The sequence below is a fragment of the Lates calcarifer genome, linkage group LG12, assembly GCF_001640805.2.
Source record: "Lates calcarifer isolate ASB-BC8 linkage group LG12, TLL_Latcal_v3, whole genome shotgun sequence".
In the NCBI taxonomy this organism is placed as follows: Eukaryota; Metazoa; Chordata; class Actinopteri; family Centropomidae; genus Lates; species Lates calcarifer.
In genome coordinates, this window is record NC_066844.1 from 24,251,603 (window position 1) to 24,275,631 (window position 24,029).

At 41.2% G+C, this 24,029-nt stretch overlaps 1 protein-coding gene across 9 annotated transcripts in view; it reads left to right on the forward strand.

Annotated features, from left to right (window-relative positions):
• cadpsb (Ca2+-dependent activator protein for secretion b) overlaps positions 1-24,029 on the forward strand; it is a 64,258-nt gene that overhangs the window by 12,799 nt on the left and 27,430 nt on the right. For all 9 annotated transcript variants that reach the window (XM_051074514.1, XM_018686537.2, XM_051074510.1 and 6 more), the window contains exons 2-11: positions 2,435-2,548; positions 4,697-5,029; positions 14,030-14,110; positions 14,377-14,610; positions 16,121-16,242; positions 20,793-20,904; positions 22,036-22,175; positions 22,619-22,685; positions 23,055-23,163; positions 23,259-23,471. In XM_051074514.1, the coding sequence (XP_050930471.1) occupies positions 2,435-2,548; positions 4,697-5,029; positions 14,030-14,110; positions 14,377-14,610; positions 16,121-16,242; positions 20,793-20,904; positions 22,036-22,175; positions 22,619-22,685; positions 23,055-23,163; positions 23,259-23,471 (1,525 nt within the window). The remainder of the gene's footprint in view (positions 1-2,434; positions 2,549-4,696; positions 5,030-14,029; positions 14,111-14,376; positions 14,611-16,120; positions 16,243-20,792; positions 20,905-22,035; positions 22,176-22,618; positions 22,686-23,054; positions 23,164-23,258; positions 23,472-24,029) is intronic.

Consider the following 24,029-nt stretch of genomic DNA (forward strand, 5'->3'; position numbering starts at 1 on the left):
ATGAACATCACACCTGAAGGAAGAATTTATTGCAGAACTCTTGTATTAGACTTTATTAGTTTTAACTAGCTGTACCTAATAAACTACCAACTGAGTGCATTTACCCTCACTCTATTACTTTCAGTAATGGACATGCAACCAAGGACTAGTATGTTGACTTCAGCCTCCAAGTGTCCCCACAGACCAGACTGATTTGCATACTGGTGTTAATATTAACATTTCTTGCCTCAGGATGTTCCTTGAACATCACGGTCTATTAAAACATAGCAGGGATGTTCCACACTTTCTCTTTAATCTCACATCTTGCTGTTGGCAAGATGAATAAACCTGAAACCTTGACAGAGAAGCACAAGTATTGATCTCTGTTGTTGATGCGCTGTTATGTGTTGTGAGTGGATCGTTTATGTTTGGACGTTAAGTGGTATATCATGCTGTGATTCACCCCACCTCAACAACTGTAAATTGGCTGAGAAGGCAGTGACGTCTTGGCGAAATGATTTGTGATACTATTGAGTTTGTTTTATTTTTATTGACAGCAGTAGAGAGGTCATCTTATTGTGAACCTTCTCTTTGTATGTATATAATTTATGTGTTTGTATTCATACGCGCCTTTGTAGAGCTTTCCTATTAGACCAAACTTGGGCATTTTTACTTTATATCTGGTAAAGAAATCTTGGGTGACATGATCTGATTTTCTGAACATTACTGTTGCAGGGTTGGGGTAATACGGTGGACATGCAGATGGCAGTGAGACTGCCTCACAGGCACATGATATGTGGTACTTTTCCATCTCACTCCCACACCAAAGTCTGTCACTTGAAATGTGAGGCTGAACACTCACAGACACACACACACATGCACATTACCGGCAGGTCCCTGTGCTTGTTTGATATACACAACAGCTTGAACGGTAAGATTGAAGGCAGTTGTCAGAGGGAGATTGTCAGTCTATTGACTGTTGGGTCACTTGACTCAGTAACCATGTGTGAAATCAATCAGAGGACATCTAAACCTGAGCGAGGATCGAAAGTGAAACAGAGAGAGAACATTGCACCTGGAGTGCAATATATATCATGCTAACATGGTCACAGTTACAATGCTAACGTGTTGGTGTTTACCAGGTATAATGTTCACCATGTTCACCATCTTAGTTTTGCATGTTTGCATGCTAGCATTTGCTAATTAACACAAAACATACCTAATGAAAAAACTAGATAGAAAGTTGAATGAATAATGAAAAGGAATCACCAAAATGATTGCAATTCATCATGAAGGGGACTTGAATGTTTGTACCAAATGTGATGGAAATCCATCCATTAGTTGTTGGGATTTTTCAAACAAAATCAAAAATGCCAGCCTGCTGGTGGTGCATGAGGGCAAGTCAGGGGATCACCAAAGCTAACATGGCTAAAAAGGTATATAACCTTGTTCCTCTGTCTTTTTTCATTATGCAAGTTATGAATAATTGATTCCCTGTACGCTCAAATTGTATGTTAGGGATGTTCAGTTGCAGCACTTTAATCTGCCTTTTCACCTCTCCTCTGTTTGTCAGATTCAGGATATCAAAGCTTAGCCGGGGCCTGGAAACTGTCCAGTTGGGTGATATTAGGGCGGCATCTCTTTTCTATTTGTGGATGATGTTGTCCTTTTGACTTCATCGGACCGTGACCTACAAAATCCTCTGTAGCGGTTTGCAGCTGAGTGCGATGTGGTCGGGTTGGTGGAATTGCTCAGTTCAGAGGGGGGGGGGTATCCAAGTGGAAGAATTCAGGTACCTTGGGGTTTTATTCATGAGTGATGGTAAAAAGGATTGTAAGATTGACCAGCCTTTGGGGGGCACCGGTTGCAGTAATGCAGGCTTTGTATAAGACTGTAAGTAGTAAAGACAGAGCTGAGCTATAAAGTGAAGCTCTCAATTTAACAGTCAATGCTCTCACCAGCAGTCACAGTCTCTGGGTTGCGACTGGAGAGAATGAGACTCTGGATACAATCAGCGGAGATGATGCTCCTGGCATCACTTCATGTGATAGCATGGGGAGCTCAGAGATTTGGGAGTGCCTTGTTATTTAGATGCTGCTCCTTCGCCTTGAGTGCGGCCAGTTGATGTGATTGGGACACTTTGTAAGAATCCTTCCTGGTCGCTTACCTTTAGCGGTGTTCAGAGCATGACTGTCTAAAAAGGGAAGCAAAGGTAGCCTTAGGAAACACTGGAGGGATTACATCTCCCAGTTGGCCTACGAGTACTTAGTGCTTCCCCAGAAGGAGCTGGAGGAAGCTTCTGGGGAAAAAAGATGTTGCTATGCTTTCTCACAATAATCCGTTTATAAAAGGGGTCAATATTACTGTTGCTTAAACCAACATGTGCTTCTTATGACACATTTTCCTGTTCTGGCTTTAACACAGAGGTGTCCCCTGTTTGCCCTTGCTTCCACAGATAACCAAGCAGCAGCTTCAGCAGACCAAGGATCGTTTCCAGGCCTTCCTCAACGGAGACACACAAATTGTGGCTGATGAGGCGTTCATCAATGCTGTGCAGAGCTACCACGAGGTACCAACTCGCCATAACCATGGCAGCACAGTCACAGTCAGAACCATTTTGTTATCCAGGGACTCGATGCTTTCAAACTGAATGTGTTGTGCATATACGTCATTCATACATGTGCATTTCTGTCTCTTCTCTCTCTGAATATTCACCAAACAATATATATGACAATTTTGTAACATATGTTATACACAGTATTTGTTGTTGTATATGCACCGTATCCTCTGGATCACTTTAATAGCACATCTACAAGAACAGGAAATGAGCAGCTTCTAGCTGAAAAAGTCTGAAAAGCACTACACAGTCCTCTTGGTAGTTCATGTCAAAATGCTTGTATTCAGACGGCTGAGTGGTAAAATGGTGGCTGAAGCTTTTCACTGCACAGATTATGAGTCAGAGCATGTGGCTGACACAGCCATCTTTTCCAACCTCACTATTCAATCTGCAGATGAAAAAGTCGTTATTACTTTGCATACAGTACAAAAGGCATGGCAGATAGTGGGATACGTTAAAGGCAAAACCCATGATGGAAAAACAAGTGTAGCCATTATGAAAAACTGAGCCATGAGATTGGATCCATCTGGAAACACATATGTATACTGACAGGGAAGTTAATTACAGCATGACCTCTATTTAGTTTATGATGTTTAATGTTGCAATGCAAAATATACTAGGAGTTAAAGCTGGGAGGGTAGTAACAATAATAGGATCTGTGCCCCAAAGCCTGGGGTTAACACACTGTATATATCCAATCTTGTGTGATGCTCACTCACATACTGAAAAAAAAAGGCTTGAGCCAAAGTGAATGAGGGACAAAAGTTTCATCTGACCATCATTAGTGTCTCACCAATCTCACACTTGTGAGTTTGCACTTGTGAGACATCTGAATGACATAACCACGATTTCCATTCTCTCTCTACTTATGTGTCTACTATAAAAATACAAATGTCGAAAGAAAATATAGAAAATGAGAGGTAGTTGCTGTATAATAATATCACCTGACAATTAACCTGTGGTTCTGTTTGACAAAACCAGTGATTGTAGCTGCTGAAACAATTATGTTTTGAAGTGCTGTCTGTAGATACAGTGTTATAATGATATTCATTATTACACTTGTGTGGCTAAGAGGCCATGTATTGTGCCAGAATACTGAAACATCCTGGAAAATGTGCTGAATGATTATTATTATTATGATTATGAACATTATTGGAAATACTAGAAATCAGTACAGCTCACTTTTTGTTTTAAGAAATGTGTTTGCTAGGCCGAGGTAAGACACTGATGATTGTGGAATGATGAAAACTGCACTGTGTGTAAGAGCAGTATGAAATTGCTACATGTGTTTTCTTTTTCTCTCTCTCTCGGGTTAATTAGCACCTTGTTCACAGTGTGTAGATCTTTTTCAATATACAGTCAATGAATTTGAAAAATATGTTAATTTTCTTGTCCACTTAAAGTGGTATCTTTATTGAAACAGTGAGGGCCACTGTTATTAGTGAAATTATGGATGATCACAGGTTGCTTTGTGTGCTGTGTTTGGCAAAAATGTTCCTAAATGCTGTGGTCTGCAGGAACCCAAAAGACTGACTTAACATCTTATTGATTTCAGCTGCAAACCTTTGTTATCCACTGAAACATACACCGAATGACAAGGGTAACGTACCATTGTACTGTAATGTGTCAGTACAGCAGTTGTTGCTTCTTAGCAACTTAGCATGGATGCTGAGAACAAAATGTGACTGTCAAAGTGACAAAGCAGTCAGCTCTGATGGTTACTTCACTTGATGATGTGACAATATAGCCTCAACTGCCTCTGTCCCTGTCAGTCTGTCATTAGCAGGAGACAGAGAGCAGCCTTGGCCGTGTTGAGTCACAGCCCTACATGCTGTATGTCTCTGATTTTTCTATTCAAAATCAACACAAACACAAAAACAACTTAATGTTTTCCTTTTGCTGACGAAGACAGACATTTACTGTTTCAGACAAAATTTTATAGAAAAGCTTTTCACCACGCCTGTGCATCACAATGTACTGTAAATATGAGTCTATTCAGAAGTCTTCAGAAGTCCTCATTCAAAATAACAATTGCTTTTTTTTATGCATCTCAAGCTGTTGCGTAACTGCAATTAGTGACACTGGTCTCTCACAATGTAGGTGTTCCTAAAGAGTGACCGTGTGGCTAAAATGGTCCAGAGCGGCGGCTTCTCGGCCAATGATTTCAGGGAAGTGTTCAAGAGGCACATCGAGAAGCGCGTGCGCAGCCTCCCGGAGATTGACGGTCTGAGCAAGGAGACAGTGCTCAGCTCCTGGATGGCCAAGTTCGACACCATCTACCGCGGTGACGAGGATCCACGCAAGGCGCAGCAACGCATGACTGCCAGCGCAGCCTCTGAGCTGATCCTCAGCAAAGACCAGCTGTACGAGATGTTCCAAAATATCCTCGGCATCAAAAAGTTTGAGCACCAGCTGCTTTACCAAGCCTGTCAGGTGAGTTTCTCAAGCCTGCTGGTGAAATGTCTCAGAGGGTTTTTACACTTGGCTCCAACAGTTCGGTCTGTTTGTACATATGCACACACACACATCCTTTCAAAGCGTGATCAATGACATTTCTGTGAGAAATGCCATTTCTTATTTACTACATTAGATCCTTTGTGTTCTACAGAAAACACAACATCCGATTTCCGGCCTCCGTGACTTTTACAGGTGCTGGAGTTTGCCTGGAGTTTGATCCCTTTTGAGGTCGACCTTTCTGTGGATGCACTGATCTGATACGACGCATCATTATTAGCACTCACAAAGGCCTTGCTGAGCAGATGGGGAATCAATCACCTTGCCATGATCAATTCCATACAGCTTATTTGACAATGTCAAAGAAAATTCATTATTTCTGCTGACAGTTGCATTAATTCAGCCAATCAAACCCTGACCTCATGTTACCTTCCATAAAAATGATTCTGATTAGTTCCATGCAGTAAGGGATACAAGGGATAAGGTATTTGGGTTGGCTGCCTTTTTCTAACTACCTCCACATTTAACAGCAAATTTCACAATTTACCAAACTACCAAATTCTAGAGTGAAACATTCCCAAGTGGGCCAAGTATAAAAACTCACAATCTAAATATGTGAAAATAGTCTGTAAAATGTGATGTTACAATTACACATTTATGCCTACCCTGGGTATATTTTAATTAATTAGTATTAAATATGTAATTGTTGTCCATGCCATTAAATGGATGTCTCCTCAACATATAGCCCCTGATGCCAGACTAGCAATACTTTACTAAGGTGGGGGTGGGTATGTTGAGATTGCAGGCGGATAATAGTGGACGCTGGGGTGCTTGTGTCGGACATAACTCTCCCACCCTTGCTGTCTTCACTGCTTTACTGCTCTCTGTGGGAACGCTGAAAGCAGCACTAATGTATTCTTCCTTCAGGAGCTTGAATAACAGTCTTATCATGGCAGGATTTGGAGGAAGCCTCCGACACATTTACATTTGCTCAACATTTAACGCTTTAAAAAAACGTACCTCTTCATTTCATCTAAATCAAGCAGGCACGCCTCTTGGAAGTCAATGAGTTCAAAGCACTTAATTTCTTTGGAACAGGTGTCATCCCTCTTTCAACAGTTGCTAACGTATAAATCTGTGCAGATGGCATGAGGTGCTGTTAAACAAATTAGATTGTTCAGTATTGTTCAAATGTCTCAGTTGGCAAAGATCAATATGGGCTCTGTTCTGCGGAGTGTTCATTAGTTAGATGCTTCTAATGCTGAGGTGCAATACATCGCCATAGCCTCCAAATCCAGTGTGCATTATTCCTCCCAAGCCTTTGAAGATGCTTAACCTAGTTTTTTTATGTGCTGGCAGCAGAGCTGTTAGTATAGGGTCAGAAATCTGCATGCAGAACATAATACCATTCCGTGAACAGAACACACTCTGAGCACCATAGAGCTACTAAAGAACACTGAACAATACACCACCATAAAGGCAAATACGCTGCAGAAATGTGCGTGTATACAGCTTCACACTGTGGGATTATATTCATTTTTAGAAAATGCAGGTGGGCAGTGGCACATGTATTCAGGTCACAGTCGTGAAAAGGGACAGATTTATCTTAAATTGATAATTCATATACAAACATGTGAACAAACAGTGCAAAATGTTCATTAGAGAATTACATTTTCTGTTTCCAGTTTTTCCCCGGCTGCTCTGAGTCGTCTGTCTCTTTGCAGTTGCTGTCGTAATGAATATATCAGACCATACTAATGGTGACTTTGAGCGCCTCCTCAGTAAGCAACCAGCCGTCATATATTGCCCTCTACTAAATGATACAATCCTCACTAAAAAGGAGATGTGGCAATCCGGTCGGCGTGGCTCAGGGCTGCTGGGATATGATGAAAGGTTTTCAAAGACTGGCAGGGATTCAGAGGCTATCATATTTTTTTTTTGTTGGGGATTTACATTTTTTGCAGTTACATCCAAATAGTAGAAAGGAAGCACTGGTCTATTTCTGTCTCATGCTGAAGTAAGAGCAGCCCCTGGAAATGACTAACAGACTGATTAGACTGGTAGGGCCAGCGGCTGCGCCAGCCAGACTCTGAGCATGCTCTGCTCCCTGATGGCTGCACAGTTATTTAGCTGTGGTGACACCAAGCATGACCAAACAACTGTAAGAAAATGTGTTTGATGTAGACACTGCAAAACCATAATTGTTTTAACTATATTAATAGAAATGTGTGCTCACTTTTCATCTTGCCTCTAGTAACATTTTCTAAAATAAAACAATGCGTTTGAGGATGTGGCTGTGGCAGAAATCAGTCGTATAACTGCAGACTGTCGAGGGGAAAAATAGACAAGCACATAAAAGAGTTATCCTGTATCTCCCAAACCAAAATGTGTTTGCTATGCACACGCTTTTCTGATAGTACAGGACATTCTGAACAGCGCACCTCAGACGCTCCATGACATTTACCAGGTTCTCATCACATCTTGTAAAAGGATTTATAAGGCTTATTATGACAGTAGTTTCTAAACTGTTGTGTGCTCTGTGAGTAATGAAAGACAAAAAAGGAATCTCAAACAAGAACTCCAGCATTTTAGTTCTCTCAAAATTATCTTGCTGATGCTGTGCAGGGGAAAAAAGGTTCTATTTTTATTTGTAAGACGCATTTATCACTTGTATTTGCATTTTTCAGGCAGCTTACCTGGCTTTGTCATCCCACAGAATTAACGAGCGTTCTTCATCTGAGAATGGCACCACACCTCTATGCTTGCCTTGCCGACCACGCCCCTTTTATGTACACGCACAAACTCCAATTAAGGAAACATCGACTTAGCTAACTGACATTTTATTACCCTCGTGGTACTGTTAAACATCGATCTCGAACATCGACTTCCCTTGATAATCCAGAGTTAAATCAAAGTAGGTTCACAGGTCACAGAAAACTACAACATTTTAAGATATCACCTACTCCTGGACAATAGGTAAAAACCTAGTTTCCCTAAGGTTTGCTGTCAGGAATGCTATGTAACCGAATAACCGAGTAATATACAAAGTGCTGAGCTCACGAATGGAGCCAGTTCACCAGCTGACTTTAACCTTAATAATCTGGTTTACTGTTTACAGATGCCTGCAGGAGGCTGATGAACCGTATATAAAACCCAAACAGTGACCACCACTCCTTCTCATTTACTGGTGTCAACATCAAAAATGTTTATTAGTACAGGTTTTAAAAGCTTTTAAATGTAATATTTGTTTCCTGTGGCATGAAAATATTCAGAGTTACATTTAAATAATTTCATTATTGAATGATTTGATGATTATTTTCTGGATTAATTAATTACTTTGTATAAAATATCAAAAAACAGAGATAATAGCTCATTTCCCACTGCCTAATGATACATATTTAGACTGTTTGTTCTTTCTAAATAACAGGCAAAAAACATACACGATCAATTAATCCATTATCAAAAGCAGAATGATTAATTTTCTGTCCACTGACTAATCAATTGATCAACAAATTGTTTCAGCACTAGTAACATTAACAGTGTTTACAGTTTTTCATGTTGAGGTTTTAAATCATTGATATTTATCCACACCAGTGGATTCTCACTAAGAAAATTAATCCTCAATCTCACACGGCTGATAAACGCTGGAAGTCAAAATAAGGCATCAGAATGAGACTTTTTCCCCACAGAGTAATAAATCATGACCTGTGGGCCTTCCCGACTGACAGACCATACTCAAATCAGCTTTCCCTCTGATGGGCTTTGAAGGAGGCCCCTCCTTTTTCTCTCTAAATTTGTCTTGTCAGCAACTGTTAGTTGGGAAATGAGGCCTGAGCTCTTCCTGGTTTAGCCTGTAGCTGATATAATTGCGTAATGGAGCCTCTTGACTGCACACAGGATTGGGAGAGGATGAAAGCATTTGTTATGCCTGCCCAGCCACCTCCAAGCTGAAAAAGCAGTGGTGCTGAAATGCAGGGTGAAGCTTGACTGCATCTGCGTGGTTTGAAATCTAGACAATGTTTATCATAAGAGAAAATAAATTGAATAAATAAATAAAAAGCCCAAGTTTGTCCTTGATAGAGATGTCATAACGCTACACAACAAAAAACAAAGTGATGGAGGATTATTTGAACCTGTCTCCAGGAACATTACAAATCAGCTTGTTTTGAACATGTTTTTTCAGTCTTGTAGTAACTGATTCTGGCTTTCAGTTAGCATGGCGAATGTGCTAGCAAACAATTGCCCGTTTACACAGATGGGGGACGCAAAGCGACATTAACATTAATTAGTAGTCGTGTTTCAGGGGACCTGACGAATGTAAATTCAATATTCACTCTCTTTGAAGCTCAGTTTTGGTTTCTACCAACTCCTTAGGGAAATACTTGGCTCTTTTGCTGGTAAATGATCCACTATGTTCACCAGATAGTTGTTAACCATGTCTGTTCTCTGTTTGGTACTGAGCAGGTTGTGTAAACAGCTGCCTGCTGTGTCTGGAAATGATGTTAGTGAGGGTGAACAAAAACTATTTGTGGCTATAAAACCAAAATAATGCACTGAAAGACACTGAAATGCTCTGTAGAGCTGAGGGGAACTGTGGAGAAGGGTGATGATTGTCCCCGATGAGCGACCCCTTTCACATTATACATAGTAATCTAATATAAATTAACTGATTAGGTCAGCTTTAAGATCAAAAGGCAACATAATCTCTGCACTATTCTGAAGAAAAATTCTCTTGATTGTAAGCTGATTAATGTGAGAAGTTGAGGAGGAGATTTTTCTACAGTGTCCTCCATTTACAATTTCTAATTAGCATTCTTGGCATGTCGCTTCAGTCACAAAGGAGAGTCTTTTTCTCACACTGCGCAGTTTTGTAACACACACGCATACACATACAGTCACAAACAGCAAGTCTAAATATAGACCAGCTGCTCCGACTCCTCCAGGTCCCATCCAGCTCCAATCTAGCCCTGCCCGCCCAGTCTTTGTTCTCTACAAGAATCCGCCCCCTGGCCGGGTGCGCTGTCTGCTGCTAATGTCCCAGCATCCACCTGGGAATCTGTCATCAGCTGGGCTGTTAACTACCCGCCTGCTTCTGCTCCGTCACCTTTAACCTGCTGTCAGCTTGGCTAACACTGAGGCAGTGTCACCTTTATTTAGCTGCAGAGCTGCTGTCACCTTCAGTAACGTAGAGAGAAACTTACCTTTTAGCCAGTCTTATTTTATATGAGATTGCCTGTCCACCTATATCGTGCCTGTGGGCCATTGACAGGAGTGACCTTTCTGTAGTGGTAGGCCTGTTAAGATTGGGGTGCTGTGGGGCTCAGTAGGGGGTGGCTATTAGTTCACACATACACTGACCTCCAGCTCTGCTTCCTCCCACAGCCAGGACTGTCTTTGCTTTTCACTTCCGTCAAGGCAGAGTTGGGAGTAATAGAAGAAACTGGGCCCATCCCCCTTCACATTACATGCTTCAGGGTCACTTCTCTTGTGTTAGCCATCTGCTGCTGTGGTATTAAATTTCAGTTCTGAAGTGTTGCTGAGGATTTCACCGTCTTGAGATTTTGCCCGGACATATGGATTTAGGTCTGTTGTGTTTTTGAGAGGGGGGGGGGCGCATACTGTAGACGAGACAGTAGAAGTGCAGTGTCAGACACCGACAGGCCAAGCTGCTGGATTTCCAGGCATGATGGCACTGACAGTTCTTTTGGGATTGCTGGCACCGCAATCCCAGAGCTCTGAGTGTTTTGACAGGCAGCACAGGATCGCCAGCAGCAGGGGAAAAAGGAGTCATTCAAGCACAGCTCAGGCAGGAACGCAATCAGTACCAGTCACAGTTATGGTTGTGGATGAATCTAGTTTTCTGTGATTGGACTTGGCAATGAAAAAAAAAAAAAAAACGCCCCCTGCTCGTGAGACTTCCTACGACAGGATGCTCACCACTGTTTAAGTGTCACTGCGTGGCAGCACAGTTCTGAGTAGTGCTGTGCTGCAAGTGCAGACATTGTGCTGCAGCTGGTGGCAAAGTCTGATTATGTGCTCTACTAAACAGGAACTCTGGGTTACGTAGCACAGTGGCTGTTCAGTGGCCGGCACTGGTAACACACTAGACTTGGCAGTTCACACTGACTGTCCTCCATTTATGAAGCCATCTGGCCGATATCATTTCATAATCTGCACATCAGTGACCAGAATCAATTAACAGAAATTGGTAATGCTCATTATTCCTAGAAGACTGTTGATTTTAAGTCCATCGATGTACAAATCCCCCTACACGTGTCATTCTCTCCCCTCCTCCATGTCCTGCCTGTGTGGTACTTGATCTCAGTCCGAGCTCGGCAGCGGCTCTTACTTGTGCCCCGTCCCCCCTCCCCTCCTGTTAACGGCTGCGCCGTGACTTCAGCTCATTCTCTCTTAAAAAGGATTGCTGGAAGGGCAGAGAATCAATATGGTAAAGCTTGAAAGACAAGGCCTGTTAATGTAATAGGAGTGGGCGAAATACCATAAGGCACAGAGAGGTCAGCTCTGGCACGAGTCCCAACAGCAGGAGACTGGAGGAGTTTAAAGCACTGTTATCACAAACAGAATCAGGTGCTCAGTCGGACAGACTGTGCAGCAGTGTAGAAATTACTTTCCTGTTAGTGATAAAATCAAAATTAAAACATGTTGCCTTCATTAGTTCTATTAGGGTTGTGTACAAGTTTCTTATAATATCGTCAGTCGACATTGATACTAAATGCACAGAGCAACTCTACCAGCATTTTAAGATTAATTTTACAAAATGCAATGTTTAGAAATATACAAACAAAACCTTCAGTGTTACAGCCAACCTTTTGCTGTTGCTTTGTATAGAAAAGTTAAGATTAGACCTTTCACTGATGGGTAGAAAGGAAACACTATATTTGTTTGCATTAAGACCCACACTCTCAAAGTTAGAGAGTAATAAAATCTAAACCCAAAAAACTCTTTTGGGGAAAAAAAATTGTTAATATATTGTAAGTTTCAGTTCAAATATGCTCCTTTTACAGCTAGACACATTTTATTCCAAATGTGCCCACTATATACAGGAAAAACTGTGAAATATGTGCTCCACCAAAACTACAGCATTGTATTTTCCCTACTGGCTTTAAAATGTGTGTAAAACGCAAGGATTTTGCAACATAACAACACCAGAGTGAGGCGAGCCTGATGATATTTTTCACTAAAAACTCATTCACCACTCTTGCGAGGAAAGGTTTGCAACTCCCCGGGTACGACTGAGCTGCAGATATGTCTCAATTAGCCCGTTGTCCTCACAGAGGAAAGGGTGTTGACTGGTGAGTCACAGCGCCAGATTTGACAAGAATGAGGCGTTTTGGCTTAAAGAATAACTGAAGGAGTGGAGCATACAGACGGAGAGAGCAAGAAAGAGACATCAGCCCTCACTTCTATTTCCTTGTGTCAGCTAATATAAAACTCTCATTCATTATTGATGTGAGAGAGCCATGAATTTCTCTGCTTTTCATTACTCTGGGGCAAAAACTAGGCTAACAGATGTCAGGCGTCTTTGCCCAGAGCTGATATTGTCCAATGCAGGGTTTTTTTTTTCTTTCTTAAATTACATTTCCACTGGTATTGTCTCTGTTTGCCAAAACTGTTTGGAATGGCTTATTCAAGTCAAAGCTTTTCTGTGTCGATGTGAATGTATTTCTTTGTCTTAATTTACAGATATGATCTTTATTGTTACTGCCCCTCTCTCAGCTCAACCGTCTCTGAGAGCTGAATTTTCACCCTGCTGATTGAAATCGACAAGAAAAGGGAAAAGTCCAAAACACTCAACACTTCCAAAAAGACCTCTCCACAAACAGTGGTCCATTCATGGTCTCTATGGTGATGGCAGCATGGTTCCTATGAGGGAGTGATGAATTTCTTTTTGATTTTGATCTATTCATGTGTGCTGCCACACCATGCTGCTATGATTGCAGCCCGTTAGAACAAACTGGAGCTCTAATTAGCCTTTTCATGCCCCGCTATACCAGTCGTCATCATTACCAGTCTGAATGAGCACCTTTCGGATTGCATGGTCACATTTGCTTCTACCTGCAGCCGCTCTGTCTTAATTTGGTTTAATTTAGATATCTGTCATTTAAATCCAGCTATACCAAGCTATCAAAACTACCTGCTGGAGTTCAGACTGTATATGTCCTTGAATTTTAACAGTCTGAAGATACTTGACCAATGGATAAGCAGTTCTGACCAAGCATACTAGACCTTAACAAACACGTCAAATGCATTTCTTTCCTCATTAAACTTTCGCAACTCATTGTTTACATCCATGTTTGCTAGCTTGGAGTCTTCTTCGCTGCCTCAGCAGGGGCACTGCTGCACTTATTTGCATGTTACAACCACCAACAGTTGATCAACTGAATAGTGTGAAATCAATGTCATGTGTCACCTGCATCTGTCATGTACGTCATCATCCGAGAAACAAACAGAACAGGGACTCAATCTTAAAAACATTGCTCCATAGTGCTTCTAGTGGTCGATCACTGAATCTACGAAACTGTTGCCCATCCATCGCTCGCTCTTTCAACAGTTTGCCATTGTATCTGGGATTCGCTGCTGCCACTTAAACGCAACATATTTGTAACAACCTTTCAAATGCAAATAAAACATGAAACAGTGACTTCACAAATTTTCTTGTTCTTAGTAAATAATCTGGCCTTTTTAAAATTGACTGGTAAGGACAACAAAATGTCCAACCATTCTTTATACCAGCTCACTTCTGTGCAGGTCACAAAGGTCTGACACTGTGTCAGAATGCAGAAAACCCTAAAATGTATAATTACATGCTATGATGGACATCTGCGTGCCATATTAAAGGATTTTTTGGGTCCTCTCATCTTTCATGGTGAGATAAATGAAGCTGGGAGATGTAGGTGACCTTTGACACAGGCCTCTGGCTGTTTTAAAGCTGACCTCCTCTTCTCTGTTTATCAATAGCTGGACAACCTGGATGAGCAGGCTGCGCAGATCAGAAGAGAGCTGGATGGTCGTCTTCAGATGGCGGACCAGATTGCCAGGGTGAGTCAGACTCTGCGGGGGACTCGGATTGTTTTTACTATGCTTTGTTATATAGTTAATATGTCACTAATATGGTGTAACATCATAGTGTGAGCTGCCACCCACAAAGGGCAAACTTGGAGTAGTTCATTAAAAATATTTATCATATTTCTTTTGCACTATATTAGGTATTCATAATCTTAAAAAGAGACACCTATGCTGCTTTTAGAAGCTGTAACATTTACTTCAATGTTCCTTGGCTGAGTCTTTTCTGGTTTCGTCAACAGGGTGGCAAGTTCCCCAAATTTGTGTCTAAAGAGATGGAGGCCATGTACATCGAAGAGCTCAAGTCTTCAGTGAATCAGCTGATGGCCAATCTGGAGAGCATGCCCGTGTCCAAGGGTGGGGAGTTTAAACTCCAGAAGCTGAAACGCGGACACAATACCTCCATCATCGACATGGGCCAGGAGGACGAGAACACGCTGTCCAAGTCTGATGTGGTTCTGTCCTTCACTTTGGAGGTACCCTGCATTAGGAATGAGGCTAGGGTATATACAGTAATCGTGTGTGTGAAAACCACATTGCATTACAAAGTTTTAACCATTCTGACAGGATTTCTAACTTTAGCCAAATGGAGCGAACATTATCCTATTAGAATATCTAAACTCAGTGCAGAACTACATCTGCCTGAACCAGAACTCATAAATCAGAGCTGTCGTCGACTACTCATCTGCTCCAGACTATGTATAGAAACAGATAACAGACCTGTTCAGGAGGTTGAACAGACGCTATGTGAAGAAAAGACTGACACACACAGACACACACTCAGGCGTGTACAGACACACAAGAACCCATTTACCTGCTCTTTAACGGGAAACGTGAGTCATCTTGTTATCAACTTGTCTGAGATGAGCTATCACCACTGAACAGGGAGCAAATCGCACCTCATTCCTCATGATGTGGTGCTATTTCAGAATCAGGAAGCACATAATGTGCAAAGAATATGACACCGTTCTTCTTCCTTAACACAGAAGTGGGCACACGACTATGAATTTTTAATGCTGAAATTAGTGGCAAATTAGGTATTTGTGTGAGGTGGCAGTTCCCTAGTGTTTTGGTGAAGCCTAATTTTCGAATCTGTTTACTTTCCAACTGATTGGCTGCAGCAGCTGCCAGATCCCTCAGCAACAGACCAGGGAAACCTTTAGAGAATCTACTTGGAGTCAGCTGGAAGTTAGAACCACTCCTTCAGCATTTTGATCCCTTTGGATAAGTATATAGAAATAATACTATCATGATGAGACACTATCATGTATGATTTTTGCAGTCATTTGTTTAAAATATGTTTAGAGACTAAAAAAAAATAATTAAAAGAAAATTTCAGTCGTATGTAAATGCAATAGCTTGTTTTTGAGCCATAAAGGAAATCTAACCATTTTTGAATCTTTAACTCATCCTTTCATTAGTTTGACTATCTTAATGTTTTTATTTACTGTTGCCAAGCTAGCATGGATCTGTATATATGTATATCTGTATATAAACAGCAACAGTCAAACAAAATATTTTGGCACAATGAGGACATCAGTGGATCTGGTGGATGCTTCCATTCAAAACAGATGTATTGTCCTGGACATGTGCATATTTCTGTCTTTGGTTGTCCCACTAGGAATTTATAGTTACAATAATACAGCTACTCCTGGCAGTGTTAGTAATGTATTCACTGAGCGATTAAAGACCACATATAAGATTTGATGTGGTAGATTATGCCTACGAGCAGCTCTGATGATAGAGAGTTTCGTTTTATAGGAAAGATGGCTGTAATTTTTATGGGCTGTTCTAGCAGAAAATCTACATTTTTGTAATGTGAGGGCACCAGTGACAAGTGTAAATAGTGACTGAAGCTGGCAGAGTGTGTTTCAAATTTCTATCAAGCCGGAAGGATTTACCGCCTGCACATCTCCTCTCTGACCCCTGTCAAGAGATGAATCACTCTTCATCTACAACCTTCACTGAGGTATCTGTGCTTCCCAGGTGGTGATCATGGAAGTGCAGGGGCTGAAGTCTCTGGCTCCGAACAGGATTGTCTACTGCACCATGGAGGTGGAAGGAGGCGAGAAACTCCAGACCGACCAAGCAGAAGCATCCAAGCCAACGTAAGGGCCTTGCATGCACGTGCACACACTCACGCACGTTTTCATATTAGTGTCACTGCATTGCGAGTAGAATGGACTAACTACTGTGCTGTAGTTAAGTTAAACAAGCTTCCAAAAACATCAAGAAAACCAACAAGACAAACTTAGTAGTGATGTACACAATATGCATGTGCAACTGTGCATGCACAGCATCAAAACATAAGTACCCAAGTAATCATTTTAGCATTTTAGTATTGTTATTTATTATGATAATGGTAATGCTTTTTTATTTTTGTTTAGCAGCAATAGTGAAATACAAATGAACAGTGTGGACATTTGACTATTATTGTATAAGAATATATCTTAGACATTTCCTTACAAATCCTACATAATGTTCTTTTTTTATCTACAGTCAGTGTTTCTACTACTGGCACTAACATTCAGACGACAGACGGAGATGGCTTTGTAATCATTGATATTATCCAAAGGGAAAATTTTAATTATCTTTCCAATAATTTAACTGTTATTCTTAAGCCTGCACAGCCGAGAGTCTGTCCTGTTCTTTTATTGATCTTTGGCACCTCCTGTGATTTGCTTCAGAGTAAAATTCTTTCTCAAAGAAAATACACTTGAAACTTACAGCAAGCCTCTGCTGCCAAACTCTCCTGCATCTCAGTGGGTTCGTGGTTGCAGAAAGACATTTCCAGCCCTCTTGCTTGTGTTCTCTGATGCGTCATTCCCTCTCAGAGGCACTTTGCATGTGAGACACTGTGTTTAAAAAGAAATGGGACTGTGCGACTGAGCGAAACTTCAATTTACCTCTTTTGAACTCTATCAATTATCTGGTCCACAGCAGCAGATGCTCTTGTAGCCACTCACAATATACCACCACCTGACCCTGCACTTAATGAGATATAAGTTTAATGAATATTTGGGGTGTGGTAAGCCTTAACAGCAAATTGCTAAACCTGTGGGAAAACAAAAACCTTTACTGTCTCTGCTTTGTGAAAGCTGCTTGAGTCATTCATGATTCACAGCTGAACCCAACAAGCTGGGAGATTTCTGATTCAGACGATCAAGGTGTGAAAATTCATTGTGTAATCCACAGTATGTCAAGTATGAAATGGCATCATTTGTAAAAATTTCTTCCTCCCATTGCATGTCCCAGCAGTTTGCACATATCCCAAAATACTTTGCTGCCTCACTCCTTGTTATCCCAGTTCATTAAACCCTATTTATAACCACGATGGGGTCTCAGTGAAGGAAAATACATCTTCTGCTAAACACATCTACCTTCAGTATTGCACAGTGCAAGATACAAGAGAAAAATATCCATGAAACATTCATGCAAATATGAGCTATTTTAAGGCCCAGATGTCTTCCTCTGATCTCCCTAATTCAAGAGCCATTTTACGAAGAGAGTGTGAGAGAGATGGAGCGACATGAATGATAGAAGGGATTAGAGGAGAACAAGGCAAGGGTAATGTGTGTGTCTGTGTAGGTGGGTATGCACACAGAAAAAACACATAAACACACACGAGATAAGTGTATTAATGTAAATACTACTGCAGGTTATTTGCATACAGTTATAGCTGTGCTCAGACTGACAGTTAACTTACTATTGTAAACTTACACTTTACTATGATGAATTGTATAAAGGATTGAAAAACTTAATGTTTCCATGTTGTAATTATTTGTGTTTTTTTCTTTTTAAATTTTTTTTAACCACTGACACACACACAGGCTTTAATATATTTTGGAGAAAGAGCTGTAGGAGCACAGCACTGTCACATCCATTAATAGACGTTAGATTGATCCACAAGGTCACCTTCATGCCAGTACAATGCCTCCATCTGAAATCAACACAGCTCACCACAAGCTCCTCACCATCAGCCAGCAGCTTCTCTGCTCTGTAAATGTTTGAACTGCAGCGTCTTTATGTACATTAAGTTGCAATTAATTATGAATGTTAGTAGTGGTTACAAGAAAAACAGCTTTCCGAGGCTGGAAACTGACACCATATCCTCCATGCCTCACCAGAGAGAGAGAGAGAGAGAGAGAGAGAGAGAAATCAGGCGTTTGTGTTATATTCTTAAGGCTCCACATAGCAGCATGACATGTTGGCAGCTGCAGATAGCAGCGAGAGGTAACAAAAGCCCATATATGTTGTGTAACATGATTACAGTAAACTGCATTCTCCCTGTGTGGTTTTATTTTCTTTTAATCCGTTGGACTTGTGAAGGCGTAGCTTGTTTATGAGATTTAGTCATTTTATTAGTGATTTGCTTTGAAAGGATAGACTCACATCTTCACATTTTTCACGTCTATTTCAAAAACAATATTCACATGCCCATATGTACAGTAAAAGCACTGTTGGTGGCTTTCATCAGTCCTCCTGTCCATACTGGCCACAAAGCGATCCATTTTTTAAAGCTATAGTACGACATTTTGGGAAATAAGCTCTTGCCCTGTGTTTGATGATCGATACCACTGTCATGTCTGTATGATGAATATGTAGCTGGAGCCTGCAGCATGTTAGCTTTGCTTAGCATAAGGAATGGAAACGAGAGGAAACTACCAGCCTGGCTCTGACCAAAAGTAAGAACATCCACCTTCCAGCACCTCTACAGCTATCTACTTATTGATTTATTTCTTATGCATGTTTATGCCTTTATTTGATAGTGACAGTGAAGACAGACAGGAAATACGGAGAAAGAAAGTAGAAGAATGACAGCAAATGGTGCAGCTGGCCGTGAGTTGAGCTGGGGACTCGCCCATGTGGTATGTGCCCTAAGCACTTGGCTCTTGGGTCGCTCTCTAATTAGCACACTATATCTAATTTGTTTAATCTGTACAAAAACTAAAGTGAAGAAATGAGAATTTGTCATTTTAAAAAGGGGTGGGGTGGCAGTTATTTGCCGTTTCTTGGCCGAGACCAGTTGGCAACCACCAGAGACTCCAACAAGTTACTGGTTCAAGTTCAGCCAAAGAGGTCTCAGAAGTGTGAGTTAGACAAATCAAGTGGGCATCTTCTTCTAAAGTTACAGTCTTTAGAACCAAATGTCATCTGTTCCACTGTGGCACAACAAGGAAACACTGTGTGTGTGAACTCCAAGAGGGAATTGACTTCAAATAAATAAATCAATAAATAAAAACTTGGGAAGATAACCCCCTTAATTTGACTGACTGAGACTGCTGAAGACTGGAGCTTCTGCTGTACTCTCAAAATTATCTTTACATTCAACAGGGACTGTTGATTTTGTCCTGCATTACCTAGATTAAAATCACTTTAGAAAGGGATCTCTTGCACAGGAGGAACAATTCCACTGACCAGTAAAATGCATGTATGGTCCCGCTGGTTTTGTTTTAGCCATAACTATGACCATATCCTTCAAGTCTGGATTCATAACTACAGTCCTGGGGTGGAATTTTGAGCCTGGTCTGTTTTGTTCGGGGTCTACGTTCCCCCGTGTTTGTGTGGGTTTGTGTTTGTGTGGACTCTTGACTACCTCCCAGTGTGAATGAGAGCTTAAATGTGTTCCATGTAGAGAGGTATGTGATGTACCGATGTGGTGTGGCACATGAATAACAGCTTTGCTATATGGTACGTAAAACCCTGACTTTTATTTCTTTGTCTGTCACTCTCTTTCTATTTTTATCTCCTATTAGTTAGTTAAAAATTAATAGATCCCCGTTTCCTTCTCATTTTCTTAAACACAGTTTTAATGCATTTTTGTGCCATTTGCATTGCAGTTTTTGCATTTGACAAAAGCCATGCAGATGAATTGTCCTGCTTTTAGAGACATGCTTATGATAAGGGTTAAATAAAAACAATATACTTGGCAGCAGAAGTTAATTTTAGCCAGTCTGGTGCATCTCTCTGCCACTTTCTGTTGCAGACCCAGGAAATAATTTTGGCTGATGAGACGGGTGTTTTGTTATATAAACGTCTTGCCAAGAGCAGCCTTAAAGATGTCTGGTATATAAATAGCAGGAATGCATTTAGAACAAGTGACAGTGAGGCGGAGGAATAAAGTGAGTGTGTGTGTTATCTTCTGTGGTTTTATCCTGACTTTGACATACTGTAGATCAGTGTGACTCTGCAGTATTTCTTCTTTTATAAAGGACTTCCAGTCAGTCCCCCATCATCTTTCTTCTGTGATAAAAAGATATACTGCAGTGTGTGTGTGTGTGTGTGTGTGTGTGTGTGTGTGTGTCCATAAACAATGTATTACCTCCCCTCTTATGTATACTGCAATCCCTGTGGCCCACAAATTGTCAGCAGCCATTTCAAGGCTTTGTTAAAGTAAAGTATCTAGAAACAGGGCTTTTATTTTGATTTTGATTGCTGTATTATCTGTCTATTTGATGTTGTTTACCAACATTTACTCTGTGATTTAAGTTGGAAAATGCTCAGAAGAAGGTGAAACCATCCTTCCTGACTAATGCTTTTACTGACAAGTAAAAGTGTTGCGGTGATTTGCTGGAGATGAAGTCACTGTGTGGGAATACTGTGCTATCATGCTGTCATGGAAGCTAACCTCTGGAGTGTCTTTTGTTGTGTCTTTCAGCTGGGGGACCCAAGGGGACTTCACCACCACACACCCTCTGCCTGCTGTCAAGGTGAAACTGTTTACAGAGAGCACAGGGGTGCTGGCACTGGAGGACAAAGAACTGGGCAGGGTAACACCTCTTGTTGTAATATTTACTATTATTACCGACACAGACAAACACTGTGATCTCAACACACAGCCATGAAAATCAGGCCTCATGTGCCACAAAAAGGAACAATAAACATGTATTTAGCACAAATGTCAGCCTCTGTAGATGATAAATAGGCACATAAATATATACATGGTAAGTCCGCAGATTCACAAGCACTTTGTTGTGGGTCTGTGTCTGATATACACACAGATTTTGGTTCGGTTGAAGGTGTCTGTAACATTCTGCCTTTGGTAAGTCAAACTGTGTTTCTACTGTACTGTTACCTGAAACTGAATCAGAAATAACTTTTTTTTTTTTTGCAAGTTAAACATGAGGTCAAGGTTGTGAAAATGAAAAAAAATCCTTTTGTGCATATAAAAACTCTACCCTAGTCCTGCTGAGTTTAGATTTTTGTCTGAGCATTTTTTGCAAATACTGGAGGAGCAAACAGCACATTTGTGTGCTCCCGGCAAACACTTCTCATATTCATACTGTCACATATTGCTTGTTTGTCCAGAACACAAATCAATTATACTACTGCACTTCTCTCATATGATAAAAGTAGGCTCATTTAAGAAAAACTTATTTTCCAATTTTGGAATTATTATTTAAATCCTGAGTGCCACTGACTCAAATGCAGAGGCAGCAGAAACTTTCCTCAGTTCTCCGCCCTGCACTTTCCTGAGGTGTAAATGTGTAAGGTCATTGTGATAGTTTAAAGAATTTGGTGTTGCTGGTTTGCGTTCAAGCAGCGGCGCCTCAGACGTCCCTGTAGTGGCAGTGACCTTGGCTGTGACAAGGCTCTTTGATCTCCCACTGCAGCAGCGTTGGCAGGAAGGCAGGCTTCCTCAAAGCTCTTTAACTCAGCAAAGAGAGATTAGGCCTCCTCTTCGGGGAGGCAGAGCAAAGCGCTGTTCTGTTTCCCGACACTGACTCGCGTTATTCTTTCACTTTCAAAACCTGTGCAACACAAACGCACGTAATCACCAGCCCTCGCAAATACACACAGGACATGCTGCACAGGGTGAGATCAAAGATTCACCCCCTGGATATCAGCACTAATAAATATGGAGTCTGACTTTTTGCTGTCTTTTTTTCTCATGAGTGCAGGTTGTCCTCCACCCGACTCCTAACAGCCCCAAGCAGTCAGAGCTCCATAAGATGACTGTGACCAAGGCTTGCCCTGACCAAGATCTCAAGATCAAACTGGCCATACGTATGGACAAACCACAGAACATGAAACACTGCGGGTAAGAGATCCCGCCATCGCCATGTAAACCATGCAGTGATGTTCCTGAGCGCCTTTCATTTTCCATGTCTTTCTTATAGAACTCAAGCCCTCTCAGCTCTTTGGCCTCATTTCTAGTCACGTACCATGGAAAAATACTGTGAAGTGCACTACTCCCCCTGGTGGACACCAGTGTGTAGTTTAGATTTTTTTTTTTAAATTAGAAAGGTGCCAAAAAACTCAAAATATTGAAGGCAACATTAATCAAATTCTATTTATGTAACTCTTGCACTATTTGTCCTCAGAATTTGGATCAACTTTTCTAATTTCTCTAGTAATCCACATTTTTTATATCAAATATAATGAACTGTTTTTCTGTGTGCCAGATACATTCATTATTTTGTTTTTTGTGTTTTGTTATGATGTTATGTTTTGTGTCCTTGTTTGTGAACAATGTTTTGACAGGTATCTGTGGGCTTTTGGGAAGAATGTGTGGAAGCGCTGGAAGAAGCGTTTCTTTGTCCTTGTGCAGGTGGGTTATCTCCGACTTAAAACAATGCTTAGCCAAATTGAAGCAGCAGTGACCCTCTTAGTAGAGGTCATAGCCACTGAGCCATTAGTCAGCTTTAAAGATTCCTTTAAAGTGACTGAGTCACAATATTGAGTGCCTCTTGAGAATAAAACGAAAATTAGCATTTACTGCACATTAGTATTGCTACTTTAGACTATATTAAGCCATAAGGTTGGTTTATATTTCACCAAGGCAGGGGAATATGTACTGTTTTTTCTATATTTTAAAATCATTGACTATTATTTCATATTTCATTAATCAAGAACAATACAGAATTTAATACGTTTTTCTATGGCTGGTTGAAGTGATGGTTAATCTTTTGTGTTGTAGGTGAGTCAGTATACATTCGCCATGTGCAGCTACAGAGAGAAAAAGTCAGAGCCACAGGAGCTTCTCCAGCTGGACGGGTACACTGTGGACTACAGTGACCCTCAGCCAGGTGAGACAGCACACCTACACGTCATACAGCTACAAGTGCACATACATATACGTTGTAAAAACTGAATCACTCGTACCTGATCGTCCCTGTCTCAGGTTTGGATGGCGGCCGGGCTTTCTTCAATGCAGTGAAGGAAGGTGACACTGTGATCTTTGCCAGTGATGATGAGCAGGACCGCATCCTGTGGGTCCAGGCCATGTATCGCGCCACTGGCCAGTCCCACAAGCCCGTCCCGCCCACTCAGGTCCAGAAACTCAACTCCAAAGGGGGTGCCTCAGCCCAAATGGATGCTCCCATTTCTCAGTTCTGTAAGTAGCCCGAAACACAACACGGTCACTTAAGCAGAAAGCAGTTTTCCATCCACAAAACAAGTGAAAGCTCTAACCCATAAATGTCTCACGCCATGCGCTCCACACTGCAGTCACAAAACGTGTTGGTAGAACTAACACACAAGCACGCACACACATGCCTTGATCTCTCACAGATCCCTCCAGCATCTGATGAACTTCCACTCATTGTCACCACTCCCACAGTGTTTAAAGGTGCAGTTCCATGCTATTTCATCAGTCTGTTCACAAGGAACAATCAAGCCGAAAAAAGACTTTCATCATACAGCAGCAGGATACAGTGTGCAAACTTTGTATAAAAACTAAATAGGTCACCACACATAAGATTTGAACATTCAAGCCTGCTGGGGTTGAATTCATACTGACAGTGCCAGGGTGTGCTGCTCTCATCCTAACTGTAGGCCTGCTTTAATCTACTTGTAGCGCTAGAGGGCAGCTGTGAAGGCAACTGTGGTTCTGAGACAGTTTCTCACAGATTTTGTCCCTCATAACTGAATGACGGCCAAGCCAGACATGTCT